This window comes from Gasterosteus aculeatus, chromosome 18 (assembly GCF_964276395.1).
Source record: "Gasterosteus aculeatus chromosome 18, fGasAcu3.hap1.1, whole genome shotgun sequence".
Classification (NCBI taxonomy): Eukaryota; Metazoa; Chordata; class Actinopteri; order Perciformes; family Gasterosteidae; genus Gasterosteus; species Gasterosteus aculeatus.
The window spans coordinates 14,893,194-14,915,346 of NC_135706.1; the positions used below are offsets into that span (position 1 = coordinate 14,893,194).

The 22,153-nt window shown below is 49.4% G+C and overlaps 2 protein-coding genes across 8 annotated transcripts; one reads left to right on the forward strand and one right to left on the reverse strand.

Annotated features, from left to right (window-relative positions):
* Positions 1–3,873, forward strand: LOC120807790 (uncharacterized). 5 transcript variants are annotated; one of them, XM_078093594.1, is made up of 7 exons: positions 1–97; positions 802–842; positions 1,679–2,416; positions 2,500–2,588; positions 2,691–2,862; positions 3,065–3,138; positions 3,420–3,873. In XM_078093594.1, exons 2-7 carry the CDS (start codon positions 807–809, stop codon positions 3,421–3,423), a joined length of 1,113 nt encoding a protein of 370 aa, XP_077949720.1. In that variant the 5' UTR covers positions 1–97; positions 802–806; the 3' UTR covers positions 3,424–3,873. The 5 variants fall into 5 exon arrangements, with proteins under 5 accessions (XP_077949720.1, XP_077949719.1, XP_040016099.2 ...); XM_078093593.1 differs by having other exon boundaries at positions 1,628–2,416; positions 3,065–3,101; positions 3,420–3,629; XM_040160165.2 differs by having other exon boundaries at positions 1,628–2,416; positions 3,420–3,537.
* A 10-nt stretch (positions 3,874–3,883) lies between these two features.
* LOC120807788 (mitogen-activated protein kinase-binding protein 1-like) lies at positions 3,884–21,443 on the reverse strand. 3 transcript variants are annotated; one of them, XM_040160161.2, is made up of 33 exons: positions 20,831–21,443; positions 19,776–19,867; positions 18,096–18,158; positions 17,939–17,996; positions 17,159–17,329; positions 16,851–16,988; positions 16,586–16,768; positions 15,601–15,761; positions 15,218–15,407; positions 14,743–14,880; positions 14,468–14,655; positions 14,305–14,396; positions 14,087–14,212; positions 13,786–13,856; positions 12,233–12,354; positions 12,070–12,145; positions 11,838–11,949; positions 11,560–11,623; positions 11,122–11,232; positions 10,820–10,974; positions 10,668–10,705; positions 9,794–9,976; positions 9,571–9,719; positions 9,312–9,445; positions 8,416–8,598; positions 8,152–8,218; positions 7,234–7,386; positions 6,974–7,110; positions 6,280–6,822; positions 6,123–6,204; positions 5,858–6,051; positions 5,215–5,300; positions 3,884–4,717 (listed from the first exon to the last, which is right to left on the reverse strand). In XM_040160161.2, exons 1-33 carry the CDS (start codon positions 20,930–20,932, stop codon positions 4,496–4,498), a joined length of 4,584 nt encoding a protein of 1,527 aa, XP_040016095.2. In that variant the 5' UTR covers positions 20,933–21,443; the 3' UTR covers positions 3,884–4,495. The 3 variants fall into 3 exon arrangements, with proteins under 3 accessions (XP_040016095.2, XP_077949716.1, XP_077949717.1); XM_078093590.1 differs by having other exon boundaries at positions 6,974–7,113; XM_078093591.1 differs by lacking the exons at positions 19,776–19,867; positions 20,831–21,443 and adding an exon at positions 18,979–19,209 and having other exon boundaries at positions 6,974–7,113.
* Positions 21,444–22,153: the final 710 nt, after the last annotated feature.

Consider the following 22,153-nt stretch of genomic DNA (forward strand, 5'->3'; position numbering starts at 1 on the left):
AAGAGAGCGTGTCCGACACGCTCGGCCACAAGCCGACTGATTCTGCGCCTGCGGCCTGCAGCCCCCGAGTGCACCTGAGGACCCAACCGCAGAACAGGTGAGCAAAGAATGCAAAATGCTTCATAATCCTGATCGTTAAAAAGCAGAAGTCAAAGTCTAGAAGGTTCACCAGCTCTTGGAAAAGAGGCACTGCTGGTTAGCGCCCTGGTGTGGAGGAACGCTTGTGCAGTGGTGCATCAAATGAGTCAGAGAAAATCGATTTAAATGTAGAAATTGTCCGTTTGATTACTGTGAGTTGATTGACCATGTTAACAAGACGACAATGTGATTTATTTATCGCTTATTTATCAAACTTGTTGTTTCTGGCTGATAACAGAACGGAGGTTGATGGATCATTAGCCAACAGTAATTGAATTTGCAGTCACAAGAACAGATATCTATATTATTCACCATTGTTACATTCCGCTCTGAGTGCACATGTGCCATTGATGAATGCCTCAATCAATACATTGTGCTCCTGCATGACGCCATAATTAAATCAGGGCATTCCACGGCATTCAGTGAGCTTCAGTTATTCATTCAGAGACAATCATCCAATGCTCCTCTCCGGTGATGAGACTTGCTGTAGAGTCCTCTGCTGGTCACCAAAATAACTAAGTTCTTAGCTGCCTGGAGGGGTTTGTTTCAAGCACCAGATCTCCATTTTCCCAGAGATCTAGTTTGGCTTTGTTCTATTCTGAGTGTCTGTTATAAAAAGAAGCTCTACAATAAATAAAAGCGCACTTGTTGTTCTTCTGGCAGGCAGCATGGATGTGAGCACCTCATCTCAGATCTCCACACCGGTAAGAATCACTGCAGTAATTTCCTCCACATTCTTCCATCTAAACTAAAACGCTTGAATTTGTTTTGCTTGAATTTGTTCTGCTTGAGTCAAACGGCGACGAACTGCAAGTTGGTGTCCTCCATCCTGTCCACGCTCTCTCTTCCTCGCATCTCTGTTCTGACCCCTGACCCCGACCCTTCTCCCCACCCCTCCCCTCCTCTCTTTTAGATTCAACCAATTACAGACATTTTATTCATTTAGAGCAAAAGGTTGTCTGCTTATGTCTGTGGGCGCCCTTGTTGTCAATGCTGAACCACGCCGCCGGTCCTTTCGGCGAGCGGACGTCCCCGTCTTTCTTTGTCCAGGTCAACCAATCACGTCGGGGGTCACCAAATTGAAAGATCGTGAACAAAATTGGAGGCCCGTTTTGGGGTTATTCTGTACTAATTCAGCCAAACAACGTCTCTCGTTCTGGTAGACGTATTTGTCAGATACAGAACAGATTTCTATTGTCCCCAAACTGGCGTCGAGGAGGAGCAGGTCCTCTCGCCGCAACACAAGATCCGATCACATGCAATGTGTGGTCTTCTAACATGATGTGAACATAAGGAACAAAGCGTGGTGCTTGGTGTGTCTCTAAATCTCATCCTTATCCGACCTGCGTCTGCCTGGTTGACACGTTCTGCTTTTCCTCTGGCCTTGTACTCCTCGAGACAGTGACTCCCTAAATGAGCACTGGGAAAACGTTTTTGATTATCATCTCCCTCCACCTCCTCCTCCTCCTCCTCCTCGCCTCCTTCTCAGCACGCTGACGCTCTGTGTGGCGGTTGCCCGTCCTCTGGCTCCTCCCCTCAGGCTAACGGCCTCTGGCCCAGCACGCCGCAGTCTGAAGCCGCCTCGCCCGCGTGGCCGGGGCAGCCCGCCCAGCCCACGCCGTGCTGGACCGGCCAGCCGAACACGCCGTGCTGGACTGGGACGCAACCGGTCACGACCTCCGTCGGGGCGCCGAGTTCGTTTCCGGGCCCCGCACCTGTCACGACCGCGGCCCCGGCTCAAGTGGCAGCTCCGGCTCCGGTGCAGCCCTGCTGGCAAGGAACCCAGTGCCAGCCTCCCCAGTACCAACCACCCCAGTACCAGCCTCCCCAATACCAGCCTGCCCAGTACCAGCCTCCCCAATACCAGCCTGCCCAGTACCAGCCTCCCCAATATCAGCCTCCTCAGCCCCAGCCAGCCCTTTACCAGCCTGCCCAGTACCAACCAACACAGCCCCAGCCTGCCCAGTACCAACCAACACAGCCCCAGCCTGCCCAGTACCAACCATTACAGCCCCAGCCTGCCCAGTACCAACCATTACAGCCCCAGCCTGCCCTGCCGCCGGCTCCGATTCCAGTACAAGCCCCAGCTCCGACTCCAGCTCCGACTCCGACTCCACACCCGGTCCCGGGCCCGGCTCCTGGCACCAGCAGCCGCCCGAACGTGCAGCTGTGGCCCGGCCACCCCGGCTGGCCTTACAACCCGGGTCAGTCCGGGTGGCCGGGACAGAATCCAGCTGTCCTGCCTCCACACTGGCTTCCGCCCACATCTGGACCTCTTGTGAGTCAAATCGGACTTAGAATAGAAGGCACTGGTCGTTGCGCGTGATACGTTAACGCTGTTCTCCCGCTCCGGCTCTTCAGAGTGTTCCGTACAACCTGAACCTCGCCCGAGGCGTCTACGACAAGATGATGATGACCATCCTGGGCCACGTCAAACCCAACGCTAAAATGTGAGCCCGGTTAAGAACCATTGCCTTTCAACTTCACGTTCTTTCAAAGTCCATGTCGTTTGCAGTTCAGTTGTTTATATGATGTGTCAAACCGCCCCCCAGGTTCACCGTGAACTTTCTGAGAGGCAACGACATCGCCTTCCACATCAACCCCCGCTTCAGCGAGGGGGGCAAGCAGGTGTTGGTCCGCAACCACAAACTGGGAGAGCGCTGGGGTGCCGAGGAGAGGGACCTGAAGGGGCCCTTCCCCTTCGCCCTCGGCAGCCCGTTTGAGGTGAGTGCGAGGAAGAGGAATCGGGCGATAACGTCAGCTGCCTCGCTCATTTGGAGTCACCTCGACTGTGAGCGTCACCGTCCGCTATTAATCCAACACGTAAACACGAGCCGCTGATTGTTGTTGCTGTGGTGTTGTGCGTTCCTCGCGGGAGGACTTTCATAGTTGGCGACTGACTCCGGGTCACTTTCTCATGGTTAAGGCTAACGTTTGGAAAAGATGGAAGGGGCGGGTCCTAGGTAAGGGAACTGCTGCACAGCAGGAGGACTCCTGGAGGTCAGTGGGGGTGTCGTGTTGCTCAATAACATCAGAAACAACTAATAACTAATCCGGAGGGCTGATTCTGTCTGCGTGTCAATAACAAATGGGTTCATAGACCTTCAATCTGTGTAGCTTTTAAGGAGCCGGGTTCAATTGGGTGCTGCTATTTGATCCCTATCATACGATAAATTTTAACTCTGTGGAACGACTCCTCCGACATGAAATCACGAATAAATGGCGCGTCTTTGTCTCCCCCCCGGTCGGCGCCCCGATGATCGCCGTGTGCTCTGTTCCAGATGAAGATCCTCTGCACTCAGGAGACGTTCAGGGTGGCGGTGAACAACATCCCGCTGTTTGAGTTCAGACACCGAGTCCGAGAGCTCAACCAGGTGGACAGAATCAACATCCTGCACGACGTCGTCCTCACCTGCGTCAACGTGGAGACACTTGCGTAGGACACAATGTGATTGTGTAAGCTGCAGGAACTAAACCTAGTTTATCATGATGCTAACAGACGTGTCGGTATGTGATGTAAAGATAATTAAGACACGAGCGGAGTTCATTCTTTAATATGCTAATTCCTCCAAAGCGCTAATACCGTTTAATACACACATAGCTCTGCGTACGCTACGGAAATGTTTGGACACAACAATATTATAACAATATTTTCTATATTAAATTGCTACTAACTAAAAATACTAAACAATGAGGGATTTTACTTCTTCTCAAATAAATAAAAGGTATCAAATATCTGGTCACACGTTTTCATTGTTTATTGAAAAATAAAGTCCCAGTAGAACATTGAAATTCTCACTACGAAAACATACAGAAGCAACGTTAAAAAATACTGCTTATTATATACACATAAAGGAACTAGCTTCAGCTAAAGAAATCTGTAATTAAACACCATTAGCACAATTCAGATTGTATTCAAAAGTATTCAATTGTAAAAAAATATATATTCTCGCAAAATAATCATGAATTGTTACAAATAGCTGAGCACATTAATTTCACCCGAGAGCATAAAAATGTGACTTTGTGGAACGCCACCCGAAGGACATATTTAGCATTTGTGTCCTCACTACTGGCTGTTTGGAAGTCCTCTCGGTGTAACTTCATTCGACCTTCTGGTGTCTCCCTTCATAATAATTATATTTCATTACCTTCACGAAAGCTGATTTTAAAAAAGTGCAGAAAAAAACCAGACAAAGAGCTGTGACAACACAAAACAATGAGGCAACCTCTACTGGGTTTCAGTGCATAATGCTCAGCATTCATGTCTTTCACATGTTTTCTCCATTCAGTCCGTGAATAAAGTTCCAAAGATCTCCGTGCAAATATCATGCGTGTGTGCGCATGGAATAAATCGTGCTCAGGTCTTGCTCTCTAGTCTCCTCTCCACAGACCTCAGCAGCAGCTCAGCGTACTGCTCCAGCAGAGCCCGGGTGTTTTCCCCTTCACCTTTGACCCCTGGGTCCACCCGGGCGGGGTGAGGCAGCGAGTCCAGCTCGGCCTTGACGGCGACCAGGGCCTCGGACAGAATGCTCCTCATTTCCTGCTGGTCCTCACCAAGCCGCCGGTCGCTTTGAAGGACCTGGATTCAATGAAGAAGTTGATGTGACAAACAGACGAGGATATAAATGAAACTCCATGTGTGCACCTGGAAGAGGACACTGAAATCACAGAATACAAATGAAAATATGTGGCAACAAACTATTGTTTTCATCAGCAGGGAGTCGGTCAGTTATTTTCACCAGACAATTAATAACAGTACGTTCTGACATTAGAGAAGCAGCAATGTTGGAGCTAAATATTGTCGTCCTTTTGCTCAACTCAAAACACACAACTGGTTTTCAATAACTTCTTTGTGTCGATTTTCCTCCATTTCTGGAAGAACTGCTTCCTTTTGTCTATTAAAGTGAACAACCTCCAAAAGTTAAATGACCTGAGACAAATGGTGCATTAAAACTAAATGTAAAGGGAGAAATATAACAGCAGTAATGTCTGTCGTGTATCTATGACGATAAGAGGGATATGAGAGTAGTGGATGTGATCACACACACACACACACACACAGACACACACACAGACCGTAGAGTAGAACATCGCGGTTTTCTTCAGGCTGTTGCGAAGCTCCGTAACAGCCTGCCGACAAGTTTCCAAGGTGATGGAGGGATCTGCAGGGAGGGAGAGAGAGAGAGAGAGAGAGGCCTCTTTCAAGTACGGTGCTGCCTGTTGCGAATCAGAGAGGTCACAAAGACGCACATCGTGCACAGCGGCTGCACGCGGACACACAGTTATTGAGCCGGCGCGGCACGCGGTAAATGCCGAGCGAAAGGTGGAATAACGTCGAAAACAACAGGGAGAAACCTGCAGAAGAGAAGCTATAGAGAAAGAAAAAAGGCTGCAGCACAAAGCCACAGAGTGGGCGTCCGCGTGAAAAGGATTTCACAGTTTACATCCTCCGGATAAACACAGTTGTAGGTATAAATGTGGACAGGATGGCATTTAATGGCGTTTATGGTTTCTGAGTCCTCAAACGGAGAGGAAGGGACATCTGTTTATCCACAGGACAGCGGGAACAGCTTCATCTCAGTATTTGAACTCTATTAGACACCTTTACACCTTTAAGTGACCAAACAAATCGGCAGAGACTAGTAATGAGTTCAGATTTCAATTTTCAGTTTTCAAACAAAAGCAGCACAACAGCACACTGCAAAGACTGTGGACTCACCCACGTCCTCCGAGTGGGGGGGCCCAGAGACACACGCTTGATGACAGACGGGCTTGGGCCGGTGACGGAGGGGGGAGACGGCAGCGACGGACAAGTTGAGCAGGGCGGCGCCGGGGGCGGCCGGACCTGGCTGGGGATCAGCGCTGGACGTGCTGGTCTGTTCGGGCAGCAGAGGGCACTCTTTGGCTCCGGCACTGGGAAGATGGTGTGTGTGAGTTATGAAAACCTCCTGCAGCTGAATGTAGAAGAAGAAGAAGAAAAGTACCTGTCGGAAACGGAGTCTCTCTTCTGCCTCACGGGGAGTGAACTCAGGAAAGAAGGATCCAAAGAGCGATGCCTGCCCGGCGCTGCGGACAACGAGACGGACATGCGGTCACACGCCGAGTTTGAGGGGTTTCCTCGTCTACGGCTGGACGTCTCACCTCTGTTTACCGGCGTGGGCGCGACGTCCGCGGCCGCCTGCCCTCCGCCGGGGCAGCCTGAGCTCGCCATCTCCTCCAGGCAGAGGCTGCGGCGAGGGCTGAGCTGCTGTTTGGGCAGCGGGATGCGTGAGGGCGGCCTGTTGGGAGAGGGGGAAACCGCGGCCGGGGGACGGGGAGGAGTCCGGGGGGGACTGCTCGGTGCGGGACGCGATGAGAGGGACGGCGGTTCGACCTCCGGCTCCACCGACGACCTCCTGCCCCGGTGGAAGAGGGGGGAGCAGGGCGGAGAGCCCGGCTGGATGACGTCTCCCAGCGAGGTGGAGCGGCTGCTTTTGGCCATGGAGCTGGCCGTGGGGTTCATGTAGGAGTGGGGCCGGAGCTTGGGGCTCTCCCACGGCAGGGGGGAGTCGGGGGATTGGGAGGAACCGTTGGAGGGTGAGGAAAAGTGGAAGGAAGGGTGGGGAGCGTCGTGGAACAGGGAAAGCTGCTGAGGTCTCCTGCGTGGTTCCCTCCGGTCACTAGAGGTCACGGGGGAGTGGAGAGCTGGGGAAGAACATACAAGTGGACATTTGTTTGTGAAGCAATAGAATATAAAAAGGCAAACATGTGTCATGTCAAGTTATTTTGAATATTTCACAGAAGGATCAATGCAAATTATGTTTAAATGCGCTCTCGATGCAGAGATGAGACGTACATTCTGAGGACAGGTTCTGGACAGAGTGAGATTTGGACAGCGGCGCTTTGGATGGCGCGTTGGACGTCCTCCACAGGTGGGTCCGCGTCGTCTTCGCCTTCTTCGCGGCAGCACAGTCTCTGTCTGCAGCATCTCGCCTGCTGGGAGGCAACGCGGCAGCTTTATCACCTCGGACACGATGCATCAGGCACACGGACGGCAAACACAAGACAGAACTTCATATCTGACGATTTGTGTTTTCTTTTTCTCCGTCTTCTTACTTTGGCCCTTCGACCCGGCCAGGGGACACCGGGACCCTGTCCGCTGGGTTTCCGCTCCGGTTATCTTCCATTAAGGGCCGCACTTTCGACACAGGGGGCTTAGCCGAGCGGCTGCACGGCTCTTTTCCGGGCGCTTTGGCAAAAAGAGGCGTTCTACGCGGTGAAGCAAATGCACAATGTTCAAAGTTACATGATGAGTTGAGAGAATAGTTCCACGTTTTTCGAACTATGCTTATTTCCTTTCTTGCCAAGAGAGTAAGAATAGTAAATACTGCATGAAGTAGCATGGCACTAGCCGGCTAGCTTAGCTTAAAGCGCTAGCCTTGTAGCTAAGCAGCTCCACCAATAAACTGCTAAATAGCGGCAGGTTGTAGCTACATTCTCAGTCTGCACATGCATGAGAGTATAAAAAGGAACATGTCATTATATCGTTATTTCTTGGCGTTGCCAGGCAACCAGCAGATACGGCATTAAGGAGCTAGTCGAGAAGTACTCCCCCACTGAAGTTTTCGATTTCTGTGCAAGTTTAACAAATGATGTACAACAACTGAATTAGCGAGCATTGGTGGCGTTTCACTGTTTCCACTCTTTGTGCTAAGCTAAGCTAGCCGGCTGCATGCCGGCGCATCATATTTAGCGCGCAGAAATGGGGTCTCCCCCTTGTCATGTTTCCTTAAAAGATCGTTAAATGTCTTGCTGCACAATTATTGATGATACGTAAGTAAGTATAAGTAAACAAGCACAACAACGGAAAAAACCCGTCCTACCGACACGGGATTACTCCAACCGATAACAACATCATCTAAGACTGACAGCTGGGCTCGATCGGGAGGGTCCACAGATGGTTTAGCGGAGCAGTGTGCGTGATTCCACATGGGTTTGTAATTATAGCTGTGAATCCACACTGGTCAACGGTACCTGTCATTGTGTCCTCTGGCCAGGAAGCGTGAAGACATACTGAGCCGAGGGACTCTGCTCTGCTCGGCTGTGGACAGACGTCAAGCGCGGGAGAAGAAAAACAAGGAGGGAAATAAGAGGCCGTGGCAAAGAGAAGAGAGGAGGAAAGAGAAACTGAAAGACCAATCAATGTCGTTTGCATGGGAGGTCATTTAGGGAACGCTCGTCATTCGGGGAATTAAGGTAAATCCAGGCGGCGCTTGAGCGTTTGGCCTCTCCTCTTACCCGTGCTGCAGCTCTCATTCGGCGTCTCAAAGTTGTGCTTGAGGAAATCTTCCTCGCCATCGTCAGCGGTTTCAGTGACCGTCCTCAGAGCGCGGTCCAGACTCGTCACTTCCGCCCCGCGCTCATCTTCCTCCCCCTCATCGGGCTCCTCATCAGAGCTGCCGGGGCTCAGGGACTCCACGTCTGCACAGTCGTGAGGTAAAAGACAAGAAGGCCTGAGTGAAACAACCCTCCCTGAAACCGTCATACATCCACTGCACACAGCAGGCAGGTAGCAAATAATCCCTCACAAATGACCAGCCGGGACACGGCGGCTTATGCAGTGGCATCATTTCACATATTTCTATCAGGTCTGAAACTGATGGAAAATCCCAGCCTCTCTGTGCTTAAATCCCTCTCGACGGGAACCGGCTTTTCTGTAACTTGAAGAGATATCATGGCCGTCATGTGAATTGGTGGCTTTTCATTTTTTAAATCCAGCACTTGACAAACGTATGTGCGATATGTATAAATATGTGTAACTTAAAACAGAGCGGTGGACAGATAAAAAAAAAAAAAGGTAACTTTGGCATCTATTAAAATAATTCCTTAAACAATAGTCTGCTTCATTCAAGCTTAACGCAGAATAGAGAAAGAATTAAGCTAAGCATCCACTGAAGGCAGCAATGTGTAATGATTTCAGCAAATAAAACTAATTAGAGCCTAATTGAATTTTGGGTAGAGAGAAGCATCAACGTCCATCACTGTGTATTTCCTGATGATTTCACAATAAGACGTTAAATACCAATGCTCACTTTTTGTGCCTTTGTTTTCATTCCAGCTAAGTGCAATAACCTATTGATGGATGGTGTCGTATGTCTGTTTTATGTCATATATCTGTTTATTTGGGATCTCACCGCGCGGGGGCCGCTCGGGGCTGGAGTCCCTGCTGCCGTAGCCCAGCGAGCGAGCGCTGTCCGGGCTGCGGCTTTCCTTGCTCTCCCTGCGGCTCGCTCGCGTCCTGCAGCGCTGCTCCTTCACCGTGTAATCACTGGCGTATGAAAAGTGGGAGAGGGGGTGGGGGGGACAATGAGGGACGCGGGCGGACTGAAACCGAGAATAGAAAAGCTCTTTTGTTCCCGGAGTGAAAGCATGTACGCTGCGCGGGGGATTTACCCGCCCTGCTGACTCGAGTGGCGCTCGCCCTCCTCGGGGTACAGCACGTCTCCGTCGTCGCCCCTCCCGATGCCCTCCGACGGGTGCCAGGGCAGCCAGTCGCCACGCGGTCGGGCCCGATGCCACGCGGGTCGCTCCTCCGAGTGCGGCTGCAGAGAAAAGAGGTGACTTAGCGGCACGATCGGATCCTCGTACTGGGACCCGGACGGGGACTCGTGCATACCGCGGCCTCCTGCAGGCTGGACGTGCTTTGTCTCTCTCTGGGTCTTTTCTTGGGCGCAAAGGTCTCCAGCTGCCTGAGGTCCAGCATGGATTTCACCATCAGCTCCAGAGGGGCCATGCGATGGGACCAGCGCCTGCGAGGGCGCTTGGAGGAGTCGGGTGGGTCCTGGGTGACGGATGCGCGCTGAAGAAAGGAGGTTTTGACACAATGAGCCGCCACTTAGATATAAAAGGAACTAGAAGTTCAGCGTCGCGTGACCTCGACCTGTGACCTCCTATCAGTTCGACTAGTCCAGGGGGGCCATAACGCCTCCCGCCGCGGTTGTTTGCGGCGTGCAGGATTAAAAACGTCAAAACAGTTCTGGAAATTAAAGTTGACAAGCGTTAAAAGTATCGGCTTCTACCCAGATGTGATCTAGTTTTAAATTCCCACACTAGAGAATTCACATATTTTCATCACTTTTAAGACTAATTTCTCCCCCCCGGTAATTCAGAGAGGATTTAATCCCATGTGGAGTGAAGCCCGAGATCCTTAAGCCACTTTAGTCCTCCTGAAGAGCTGACGGATTAATATGATAGACAGTAGACTGGAGCAGCTTTCCATCCTACACGCGTGAAGCCTGTACTGATTATTATTACACGCTGTTACTAATAACTCGCAATAACGTATTTGTCAGGACCTGAACTAAAAGGGAGGCATTGTGTATTTATGTTTGGTGCTTCATCAATCAATGGAATGTCCGTAGAATTAAATCATAATTAAAACATTCTTCCCACTGTGAAGCCATTATTCATATCTGCGTATATTTCTATGGGAATACCAAGAGGCAGAAAGGAATAGAAGCCGAGTTTGCCACTAAATAAAAAGCACCAACCTTTGCCAGCTCCCAGTCTCGTCCTTCATCAGATCCACCTGTAGCGTCAAAGAGCACAAGAATCAGAAGCCTCAGAAATGAAATGACGCCGCTTTGATGAAGCCGCCCGCCGGCGCAGAGAGAATAAAAGGTGACGCTCACTGCAGCCGTACCTGCGTCCTCCTCGCCGCGGCTGCTGCTGCTGCTGTCGGAGGAAGCGTCGGCCGCGGCGTCTTCCGGGTCGTCGTCCTCTGCCCCGTCCTCCTCGCGCTCGAGGTCGCTGTCGGAGGACGGGCCGCCCGGCGTGGGGGCGTCGTGCGCCTCTCTCCTAGAGACGCCATGAAAAGGGTGAGCGCGAGTGTTCCGTCTCGTGAGGGTTCATCAGGTACAGAGTACAAACCTTCGTGTGTGTGTGTGTGTGTGTGTGTGTGTGTGTGTGTGTGTGTGTGTGTGTGTGTGTGTGCGCGAGCGCCACCTGAGACCGGCGGCCCTGCAGGGCGGTGCGTTCGGGTGCTGTAGGAGCTCGCTGAGCCTCTCGCTCATGCGGGCTGTCAGCTCCGGAGCGAGTCGCCACACAAAGATACAGCTGGTAGATAAAACCCATTCAGGCATTAAAAATTCAACATTTCATTTCAGCTCGACTATTGAGGAAGGAGTCTCCAAATACACCCCCCCCCCTTCATTTCCTCCGACCGCAGAGAGCGAGAATGAGTTTCATTTGCGGCCCAACTCCCGGTTATCTAGTGGTTTTATTCCAGCACGCTGCTCATATTTGGTCTCACGGGTCTATCGTTTTAAACACAGAGCTAATGCTCGTTGTCTTTTCAGAAATACAACGTAGAAATAATATTACGATTTGTGGGGATCTGGAGTAGCAGCAGCGGGCGGGACGGCACACAGGTCCGTTTCTCACCTGTCCCCCGACACGGAAATCAGATGCTGGCAGTCGTTGGTGAACTTCATCCCAGTGACGATCTCTGCAAAACACAACATGTGGCCAAGCTAGTTATTGTTTTGTGTGTCTGACACTGGTACCTTTGCCGAGCCTCGCGGTGAGTATAACTTCTTCCAACCTCACCAGGCAACAAGTATCACTGCTACACATCGTCACCAGGACGAGCTGCAAATCCACCAAACCCAAAGCGTAGTCGAGATGTGTGTGTGTGTGTGTGCGTGTGTGTCTCCTGTTACCAGAGTGTCCGTCCATGGTGGCCACACACTCTCCAGTGTGGAAGTCAAAGATGCTGATGTTTTTATCGGAGCAGCTGGTGGCCACGTATTGACCCGACGGATCAAGCTGAACCTACCGGGGGAAAAGGACAGTGTCGATACTGAGTATATATATTTATATATATATGTATACACACTCACTATATATATATATATATATATATGGGGGGGAGATGATGGAGGCAACGGTCACCTTGAGCAGACTGCCGTCCTCACTCAGTGAGCCCTTGTAGATCTTCTTCTGCTTGCCACTGCTGATGTTGAAAACCCTGCAGTCGGAAGGAAGGGAAATGAGTTTTTTCCCCCCCCATCGCACACGAAAACACATACACACACACACACACACACACACACACCTGATGCAGCGGTCCTGACAGCCGACAGCAGCGTACTTGCAGGTGGGGTCTACATCCATGTCGCACGGCGTGCTCTTCCTCACCATGTGGTGCGAACGCCTGAACTCTGTTCCTCGCTCGGTCTGTGAAACAAACAGAACAGTTGAGAAAACCCTGCAGAGCGAGGGGGGGGGGGGGGTCTCGAGCTCGGAGCTACAGTCCTTAAAAAAACAGAACCTGCTGAATTAAAGAGCATAAATGCGCATGGCGTCTGTAAGACTCCGTATTAAGACTTGAGCAGCTTGATGGAGGCGGGATCACAGAACAGCCTGAAGCGATTTGCACTTCAACACACGCAGAGTCTCCTTCCCGCTGCTGCAGGTTCACACTGAGAGAAGAAGGGATTTTTGCGATGACGCCTGTTGCTTGTCTCGTGTCTCCGCGCGGCCTCACAGTCGTCCTTATAGTCACTCCACTTTGTGGAGGCCCGCGGTCGAAACCACGCCGCGATCTCCCATCTAATGGCGCTCTCTAGGATTACCGTGTCCGGTAATAGCGTGCATGACACCGGCTGCTCACTACTCAGTCGCCTTAAAGCCTGCGATGTCTGCGTGGACGTCTCGGTATTCGTAGGGGGAGACCTCAGCTTGTTACTGTAGAAAACAGCAGACTTCCCTTGACTTTGTTTAAAGCGGATAATAAACACGAGGTTGTTCAGCTTAAAATGCATGAAACGCAAGACATCGGGTATTAATGTCAGACAGTAAATACGTTTTGACGTTTAGGCCATGTTTCATGATCAAAAAAGACAATTATGGTTCAATTAGACCGGCGAAAACACAGAGCCCGATAACTGACAGCACAGGAGATTCATTTGGGTTCCTCGGGGGGAAAACGGGCCTGTTTCTAAAACGCTCCATGAATGAGACTAACAAGCCATTGTTTACTATTCATTGTGCTGTACAGAACTTATTGAGTCGCTGCCGTGGCCTGAATCGGGTCTTAAGTCTGCGAGGAATGTTGTTATACAACTCCGTCTACAGAGTGAGTTTTCCCAGTGACCCTGAAGGCATCAAGAGGGAAGTACACAAGCAAAAAGTAGACGCCGTTGAGTTGTTTTCCACAAACAGAAGGAAACAAGATTGTGTTGCTGTTTGTTTAGTGTGAAGAATCAAAGGATTAATAGTTCATGAAGCAGCAGAGACCGATGAACCACAATTGCCGCCTCAACGAGTCACCTAGTCAGAAATAATTGTAAATTAATTTTTGTATTCTCTGCCGCTTCCTCAGATTGTTCCTCTGGAGCAAAATAATGCAGCAGGAAAACAAGAATGAGCCAAGCCAGCGGTTTCCATCCATTTTAAGTCTTTGTGCTATGCTAACCAGGTAAATGGCTCCAGCTATATATTAAGTGTACGGATGTGAGAGTGAGAATGACCCTTCTAACTCTCCGCTAAACGCCAAATCAATCATTACACAACAAGAAACCCTAAATAAAACATGTGTCCATTAGATATTATATTATTATCCATTAGACGGCGGGAGCTGACGGATTGCGTCCTCCTCCGTCTTACCTTGAGTGCAGTGCGAAAATAGATGCTCTTGTCGGCTCCACAGCTGATCAGCCTCACCTTGTTGTCAGTGGCTGTGAAACAAAGACATATTTAAAATAAGTTAATAAGTCTGCATCAGTCAGTTACAAATGCAATTTAAGGAAAAGGTCTAGAGACGTGATGACAGATGACAGGCATAATAAATCCAAAATGATGCAAGCCTGCAAAGCCATCCATCAGCTGAACAAGCACAGCTGCGAGCGACGTGAAAGAGTGCGAGTGACTGGAGGTGAAAGCGAGGAGCAAGCGGAGACTCGCTCACCGGCAAAGCGGACGGCTGTTACGGTCGCAGAGTGCTCATCCAGAGTCTGTAGCAGAGCGTAGTCGTCCTCGGCATCCAAGACGTGGATCAGGCGGTCCCTGCCGGCTGTGGCCAGCAGCTTCACACCTGACGGCGACGAGACAACGTCAATCGCACAAAATCGCGCAAACCCGACGCGCGGAAAAACCTTCCCGCCACGAGCCTCGCCGCGCGCTCACCTGTTTCCGGTTTGCTGAACTGGAGGCAGAGGATCTCGGCGTCGTGGGACTCCACCTTCAGGATCTCCGCCAAGCTCCTGAGATCGTGGACCCTGCAGGGAGTGAATGAAAACACTGATGGAGCTCCACTCGGCCAGTGTGCGTTTGAGCCGTGCCGTCCTACCTCAGCGTCCCGCTGCGATCCCCGGACGCCAGGTGTCTGCCGTCCGGACTGACGCAGATGGTCCTGATGCCGGTCCTGCTCTCTGCCGTCTGTCCGTCCCCTTGTTTGTCCGCGTTCATGTTGGTCCAACATTCTGGATCCTGCAAAGCGCCGGTGTTCCCGTCTACGTAGATTATGTTCAGGAGATCCTGCGCGGAGAAGAGACGCGGCCCATCAGGAAGAGGATTTGTGCGCTCCTGAAGCCGGTGAGCGTTTTTCCTCCCGGGTGAACTCACGCTGCTGAGGATGTTGCGCGAGCGAAAAGGAGCTCGCGTCCTGTCGTCCGAGCGCCACAGTCTGATGGTGTTATCAGCGGAGCAGCTGAGGAACGCACCAGTGGACAAACCGGATTCTCCGGGAACATCTGGGAACATCTGAGGAGGAGAAGGGAGAAGGTGATTTCAGGGGAACATGGATGTTGCAATAAGAGGATGTAATAATTATGTTTTTATTTCAAATGAATGTTGTCATAACGTTGGATAAATAAGGAATCCTCATGAATGGAAATAAACGTTTAATCTATAATGCAGAGGATCAGAATTGTCTTTTACTTCCCAACGAAGCCGCCCTATTTTGGCTCTTGGCTGGTATTGAGTGAGTAGCCCGGTCGATGCAACACTCAGTGGTGTAGTTATTGAACGAGGTTAGCCTGCACGCATCGCTCACAGAGGTCGCACAGGTCACAGAGGTGTGTATCATTCCCTTGTTTACCTCCAGGTCCCCGACTGAGGCGGCGTGGAAGAGGGCAGAGTGCACCTTCCCCACCCTGTTGACGTCGCTCACGTCCCACACGTACAGACTGTGGTCGTCGTAGACGCAGCTGAGCCACTGGCTGACGGGGTCAAAGGTGACCGCAACGACGTCCGGGTAACGGCCGCACGCCTTGGCGGAGAACAGGTGGCTGATGGGAATGAGGTTGAAAGATAATTGAGTTTCAGCAACAGATGTTTTTTCTAAAAATAGTGATACATTTCGAGGAACAGAGGCGGCTTCCTGAATAATTTAACCAGCAGTTTTGCTCAAAAACACAGAGAAATGTACACGCGGTGCATGATAAAGAGGTTATTTAGACTGTGGCCGTGTTCCTTCCTCACCCGGGCTCCGTGACGGCCGCGACGTCGCAGCCGAGCGGGTGCGGCCGCGGCAGCGTGCAGGCGAAGTGAAGGTCGGCGCTGCTGAAGGCCCGCACCGTCCCGTCGGCGCAGCCGCAGAAGATCGTGTCCTCGGACAGAGACAGAGACTGGGCCGCGCTCGTCTGCACGGCGGGACAACAGAGAACAACACGCCACTCAATGCACACACACACACGACGCTCACAAGTGAGGACTCGGCCCACAGTGGAGGTGGGTGAAGGCCTGAGAAGACGCATCCACTGAGGTTTCATCGTGAAGTTACGGCGGAGGTTACCAAAGGTTGAGGTCGGAAATAAATGTGTTTTTATTGGAATACGTCCAACGTACGCACCACGATGGTCTTGATTAAACACACACACAGCTGCACAACGACCATTTACTGTTGATTTAACGCCCGTAGGCAGCTACTTAATCAATAAATTTTTTTATAAAAAGCACCTGTAGCATTTATGGCCTTTCAAAGTAGGAAATCTGAATTTTGTTCTCAATCCAGGCTTATTATTGTCAATCTTAAAGGAAGAGTTGGCAGCAAAACTATGGTTCTGTCATTTTAACTCCAAGTAGTACTGAAGAAAGGATCCAATCTACGTGATTAGCACAAACTATTTCAACGGTACTCAAAAAACAAAAAATGTCGACATTAACATGTTTTGTTCTTTAACTTTCTTGCCAGCAAGAGGATCGATACGACTTTCTAGAGCTAAAGGCGGGAGTTGTTTGCTTAGCTTAGCATGAAGGCTCTAAAAACCCAACCTAAATCCACCCGACGCTGAAAAAGAATACGTAGCGGGCTTTAGGCAGGGACCGGCCAGCCGAAACGATGTCACTTAGGTGGAATGACGAGGCCCGATCAATATCCTCCCCATCGCCCCAGTGTGGGATTAATAATTCATTGGCAGCTAAAGAGCCCAAATCAACTGTTGGATGCTTCCTGTGAGCCACTCACCCGCAGGTCCACCCACTTGTCCAGCATCCTCTCGCCGTTGAACTCGCACAGCAGGCCCGAGGAGGTGATGCAGAAGGTGGAGTCAGAGGTGGAGCCCTGCCCACAGGCCACATCGCAGAAGAAGTTGTTCCTCAGCTCCCCCAGCAGCCCCGAGCGGCCCAGCAGCGGGACGGGGGCGCTGGCCTGGGAAGCCGCAACGGAGATTTTCACAGTGTCAAAAAGGTTCTTCTGGAAGCAAAGTTCATGGAAGACGTAAGCGATTCACCTTGCTGGCCAGGCAGTGGTCCAGATACCAGAACTTGACGTGTCTGTTCCCCGCGGTTACGAAGTAGGAGCTGTCCTCAGAGAAAGACACACCTGTCACCTTACTGGACACCTTGTTGGCAGCCACGACAACGTCTTTCTGCGGGGAAAAGAGGACTTTTGATGAACCTGCAGTTGCTTTGTGACGGTTGAAATCCTTTTTCTGCCGAACTACGCAGAAACCCCAAACCGCGTTGCAGCTCTACAAGCAGCGCCAATTCCCTACAAGATGTTGAAGTATTCCTTTGACATGAAGCGCGCGAGGCGTACCTTCCACACCCAGACCGTGACCATCATGTCGTGCTGGTTCCCCACGCTGACAATGAACTTGCTGTTGGGGGAGAAAGCCACGCAGGAGACGCCATATTTGTGCTCATGGAGCTCCGCCACCTGTCTTCGCTCTTCCACGTCCCAAAGTCTCACCGCCGGCAGGTGTCCGCTCTGGTGAAAGGGGCGGAGAAATTGTTGTTTAAGAATAAGGGGGGATGCTTCTTTTGGTTAAGCGTTGTATTGTTTTGTTGTCTATATTCTTTCTAGAGTATTCATCTGCTGGTCCTCTCCTCTCCGTCCTCTGCTCGCTGTATACGGTTTGACCTGCTCGCAGTATTCTCTCGCTCCGGGATCAAAGGGTCAGCGGGCTATTTGTTTAAAGCGGCAGAGCGACCTTTCAAAGGTCATAATCATGAGGAAGGTGAGGAGAAAAGCAGCTTGGATACTGAACAATGGATGACATTAAACTAAAGACTGAGCTGCATACAAAAGGAGACAGAAGGTTGCTGACCTGTAATGTTATATTTTCAGTAGTCATAAAAAATATTTTCTGTAAAAATGGCCAGGCTACAAAATCTGGAATTTGGTTCCTTTTAAATTGAATCAAACGGACTTTCCTCATCGCATTTGGTCTTTTGAACTTCAGCCTCTGCCGCCATGGCAACCACCGCGTCCTCATCCACTTAAGCGCAGGTCTTTAAGCGGCTTCGATTGGCCGGGGCGGATTAAGCGCCTTGGCTCAACATGACAGCACCATGCCACCGTAGCGGGTAGACTCACCTCTCCCGTGACCAGGTACTTGCCGTCGGGCGAGAAGGACAGAGACGTGATGGTCTTTCTGTGAAAAGTGAAAGAAGAATCGATGGAGACGGCCCAGCGTGACGGACGTTTTGACACTTTGACGTCTGACTGCAGATTGTGTTTGTGTTCAACTCACCTTGATGTGTTGATGATGTGGTGCTGTCTCTTTTTTTGGGGGTTCAGCAAAACCACCACACACCTACACGGAAAAAAACAGAATCAGAACTCACCATGTGAGATTTGTTTTTTGCCTTCTAATGAGGGGGTGATTTAATCTTGAAAAACAACTTTGAAATGTTTTTGATAATATTCTATTCTGCGTATTTGCAGAAGATGCAAACAGTCGTTGATTGAACTGCTTCTGCAAAGTCCATACTGGTATCATGCATCATACCTACAGATTATAAACTGTGACCTTTTAAACTCTAATGTCCAGAGGTAATGCAAATCTCCTAATTTCCCTAAGAATTAACGTCTTATTGATACAATTACAGCAAGAAAGACAATAACATTGTACTTATTTATGTGCGGTCTTATCTAGATGTTGTATTTCTAATGTTTTTGTTTACTTTGACGGTCCACATAAGGTGGTTTAAAATGAACCAACAACACAAAATATTAAAATTATAAAACAGTGAGCGACCACATTTGAAAGTGAAATTAATACATTTTGAAGGAACACTTCACGATTTTGGGAGACACATCGGTGCGCTAACGTTAGCTAAATCCAAGGCTGTGGCCGGTTAGCTTAGCTAGCATAAAGGCTGTAAACAGCTAGCTAGCCCGGTTCTGTTTAACGGTAACTGCGCAATTCACACGGTTGGATAGAACCCGTTAGTTCGCTAACTTTAGAGAACCCGGTAGGTCGCGTTTGTAAACCGACGTACATTGGAACAAGGCAGGACAAGCCAGCTGTGTCCCCAGTGTACAGTGTTTAAGGCTAAAGCTAAGCTAATCGGCTAGCAAGAAACTATGTAAAAGGAGGAAATCAAACTAAACCTTAAAAAATATTGACCTACCGTTGTTTGACAACATTTTGATTTTACATTATTTTGAAAGTCTTGCTTCATGGTGTGTTGATGTTATTCGGCATAAATTTAGCCCCCCTGTGGTTCACCGCCTTTAATATACACCTTAGTTTCCATATTCATTTAACGCCGTGTTGTTTCCTACTAAGGAAACGTCCTTTTCACCACTTGTTTGAGAGAACCTGCCTGGTGTCAGTTAGACAATAATAAAAAACTGAAACGGCAGAACTGAGCACACACACACACACACACACGCACACACAAGGCCACATTATGTGCAGAGAAATGCAGCACACAAACACACACGCAGCCTTCACTGACACACTGTACACAGCCATCGACCTTCTTCGGATTAATACGGCTTTGTCAGTAGATTTGAGAAGGAAACAAAAGAGCCTCAGTGCATTGTTTGCGTTTTCACAGTCTGGATCGAAAATCCTCCAACCTGCAGCTCGCATTCCTCTCATTCTGCTGCCAGAGTCTCAGTCTGCACAGAATTAACAATACCGCACAACGCTCTTCACATCCCCGACACGGTCAAGAGGAAGCGACCCCCCCCCGGGGAGAGGATCAAAAGAGGCCTTGGAGGTCCTCTGTTGAGAAAGCCCACAGAGTTCTCCTCCTCAGTTCCCCTGAGGTAGCGCCGAGCCAACACACACACGTGCAAATTTGCACACTAAACGGCAGCGTGAGGCAGATACAAGGGGGGGGGGGGGGTGTTGAGAGGTCAAAGGTCAGATAACAAAGATAAGGATGCAGAGACGTGGCCTCTCTCGCTTTCCTCTTACCCTGCAGGATACGCGACCAGTCCGGATCGGGGGTCACAGGTCAGACCGCTGTTTCCTGAAGCTGTGATTCCGAGCACCTTCTCCAAAATCACCTGCACAGACACACAGGTTGGTTTTTATGGGTTTGATCACAGAGACGTGGAAGTAGCGAGCGGGTTGACGGAGGGATGAATGCTGGACTCCATGAGCGCGGCTATTGATCTGAGGACCGTCGTCAATGAGTCAAACACACAAATTGACTGATTTGGTTGCAATACGTGAAAACGATCGGGATCGACATACGTGTCCTCTTTCATTCTGCTGTAATATTTTCAAAAACACTGACTTTCATTATACTTTTTAGATTTTTTGTAAACAGGCCTTCCGTAATGCTTACAACACTTTGAGAGGTAAATACCTTTTACTGCATCTCACTGTGCAGATGAATTAATGATTCGTCCATGTCTGCACCTAAACTGCTTTAGGTGTTTTCTCTCTGTGACAAACTATTATATTCAGCATTGACGAGGCTCAGCAGACCAGACGCTTGAAATATATTGTAGATAATATTATTGTTTAATGTGTGAGAGACGTAAAAAGAGATGTAAAATATCACTAAAGATGCCATGTGTCTGTTTGAGGAATTCTGAAGGCAATTAATTAGTCTGGAGTAATTTAAATGTGTGCGTAGTTTCCGATTTACCATAATGTGAATAATGTGAAGCAGATTGATGACCAACCCAACTCCTTTATGCTTAACGTGTTATCATCATACATCATAAATACAATAATCAGAGCAAATCCTGGTTTTCGAAAATTCGATCTGTAGTTTATAATTTCTCGTTGGATGACAGATGAAGTTGGATGACAACTAGTCTGACATCACTAAAGTTTATCCACGACAATCAACACATTGGTTACACTAAAAGCTCCCTTATTGCGAGGTGTTAACTTGCCCTCCTTGAGTGCAATTTAGCGTGTTGATCTCTCAGTAAATATCGCATTTTCGGCCTCTTTCTGATGACTTTTGGATCGATAATCAATGTGCAACATCCGCAATGGATCCCCGCGGGTACCTGTCTGCCGAGGCTCTCCCGGCTCTTCCTCTGCTTGGCTGACGGGGATCGCAGCAGCAGATTCCGGATGCGGCTCTTGATCGTGGCCCCGTCGCCAGCCATCCTGCTGGGGGGGTCGTTGGGGTGGGATTGGGGGGGGGGGGTCTGCAGAAAGAAGTGAGTGAGGAGTGTGCAAAAATAAAGACCGCTCCTCGCGGCGGCGCACGGGCTGTGGAGGTGTGAGGAGGTGGTGACTGTGCTCCTCCTGCTGCCACCAGCTGATCTGTAGCTGCAGCGGCCTCGTGGTCACATCAACGATCGCTCTGGTTTTAGTACCTAATTGATTTAATGGGATTACGGAAAGGAGAGAGAGAGAGAGCGCTGCCCGCAGTCTGAAGGCTGCATGCCGGATGTTTGGGGAACAATCGGGGTTCTCTCCGCTGATTGGACGGTCGGGTCGTATCTTTTGAACGCATTATGGCCCATTTGTTCTTTTAGACTGTGTGCAAATTGGCTGGAGTTAAGGTGATTGTCATTTTGTGTGAGATGATGAAGCATTAAATCCACCAATCAAATGCTGAATAGCTAATCTTTTTTTCTTCTTCTAACAGAAGAATGTCTCGCACTGTAAGACTTTATCTAAAATACTTGAATTATCATCTACATTCAAGTTGTAACATTATCATCATTTATTCTGATAGCCTTGTGTTTGAAGGGACACGTGTCTTTCCTGTAGGTCGACCACGCCCCATGATGACGCCAGACCAATCAGAATCCTTGAAGGGAACGCCCCATATTTGTAATAAGCGAATCACTGACTTTATGGATGCAGGCTTTACTCTTTGTACTAATCGATTGATAGTAAGAAATAACAATATATTATATATTCATTTCGCAAATAAATAAACATTCAGAGCGTTCATTTCAAGACATTTTGGGGCGAGTGTATATTCTGATAAATCAAGATATGACAATAAGACCGTTAACTCTGCCTAAATAGATTTACTTGGTCTGATCTTTAAAGTACTAAACGTGTGTTTAGCTTTTCAATAACACATAAAAACGTTGAGCTCTTCAGGCCTGGTTTACTTATTCAAAGTAATATAAGGTGACGTGGAAATGGAAGTCAAATATTCAGTCACTTCGATTTGAAGTTTGAAGTTCTCTTTTATCTATTATGAAACAAGATCTATTGGGAATCTTGACAAAATAAAACAAGTTAAGGAAACACTGGAAAGTTATTCATTAAATCACTGAAGCTTATAAATAATCAAAAAACCCTGAAAATAAGCTTGAGACGTCATTGCTCCTTTCGTCATGAAGGGAAATGCTTCTGAAATCTCT

Excerpts from the sequence above, each read along its gene's own strand:
- LOC120807790 (XM_040160163.2), top strand. The coding sequence starts at position 807 with ATGGATGTGAGCACCTCATCTCAGATCTCCACACCG. Across the intron at positions 2,589-2,690 it reads GTCAAACCCAACGCTAAAAT|GTTCACCGTGAACTTTCTGA; the intron begins GTGAGCCCGGTT and ends ACCGCCCCCCAG. Across the intron at positions 2,863-3,419 it reads CCCTCGGCAGCCCGTTTGAG|ATGAAGATCCTCTGCACTCA; the intron begins GTGAGTGCGAGG and ends GCTCTGTTCCAG.
- LOC120807788 (XM_078093590.1), bottom strand. The coding sequence starts at position 20,932 with ATGGCTGGCGACGGGGCCACGATCAAGAGCCGCATCCGGAATCTGCTG. Across the intron at positions 17,330-17,938 it reads AGTACCTGGTCACGGGAGAG|AGCGGACACCTGCCGGCGGT; the intron begins GTGAGTCTACCC and ends CCCTTTCACCAG. Across the intron at positions 4,718-5,214 it reads CCGCGATGTTCTACTCTACG|GTCCTTCAAAGCGACCGGCG; the intron begins GTCTGTGTGTGT and ends CATTGAATCCAG.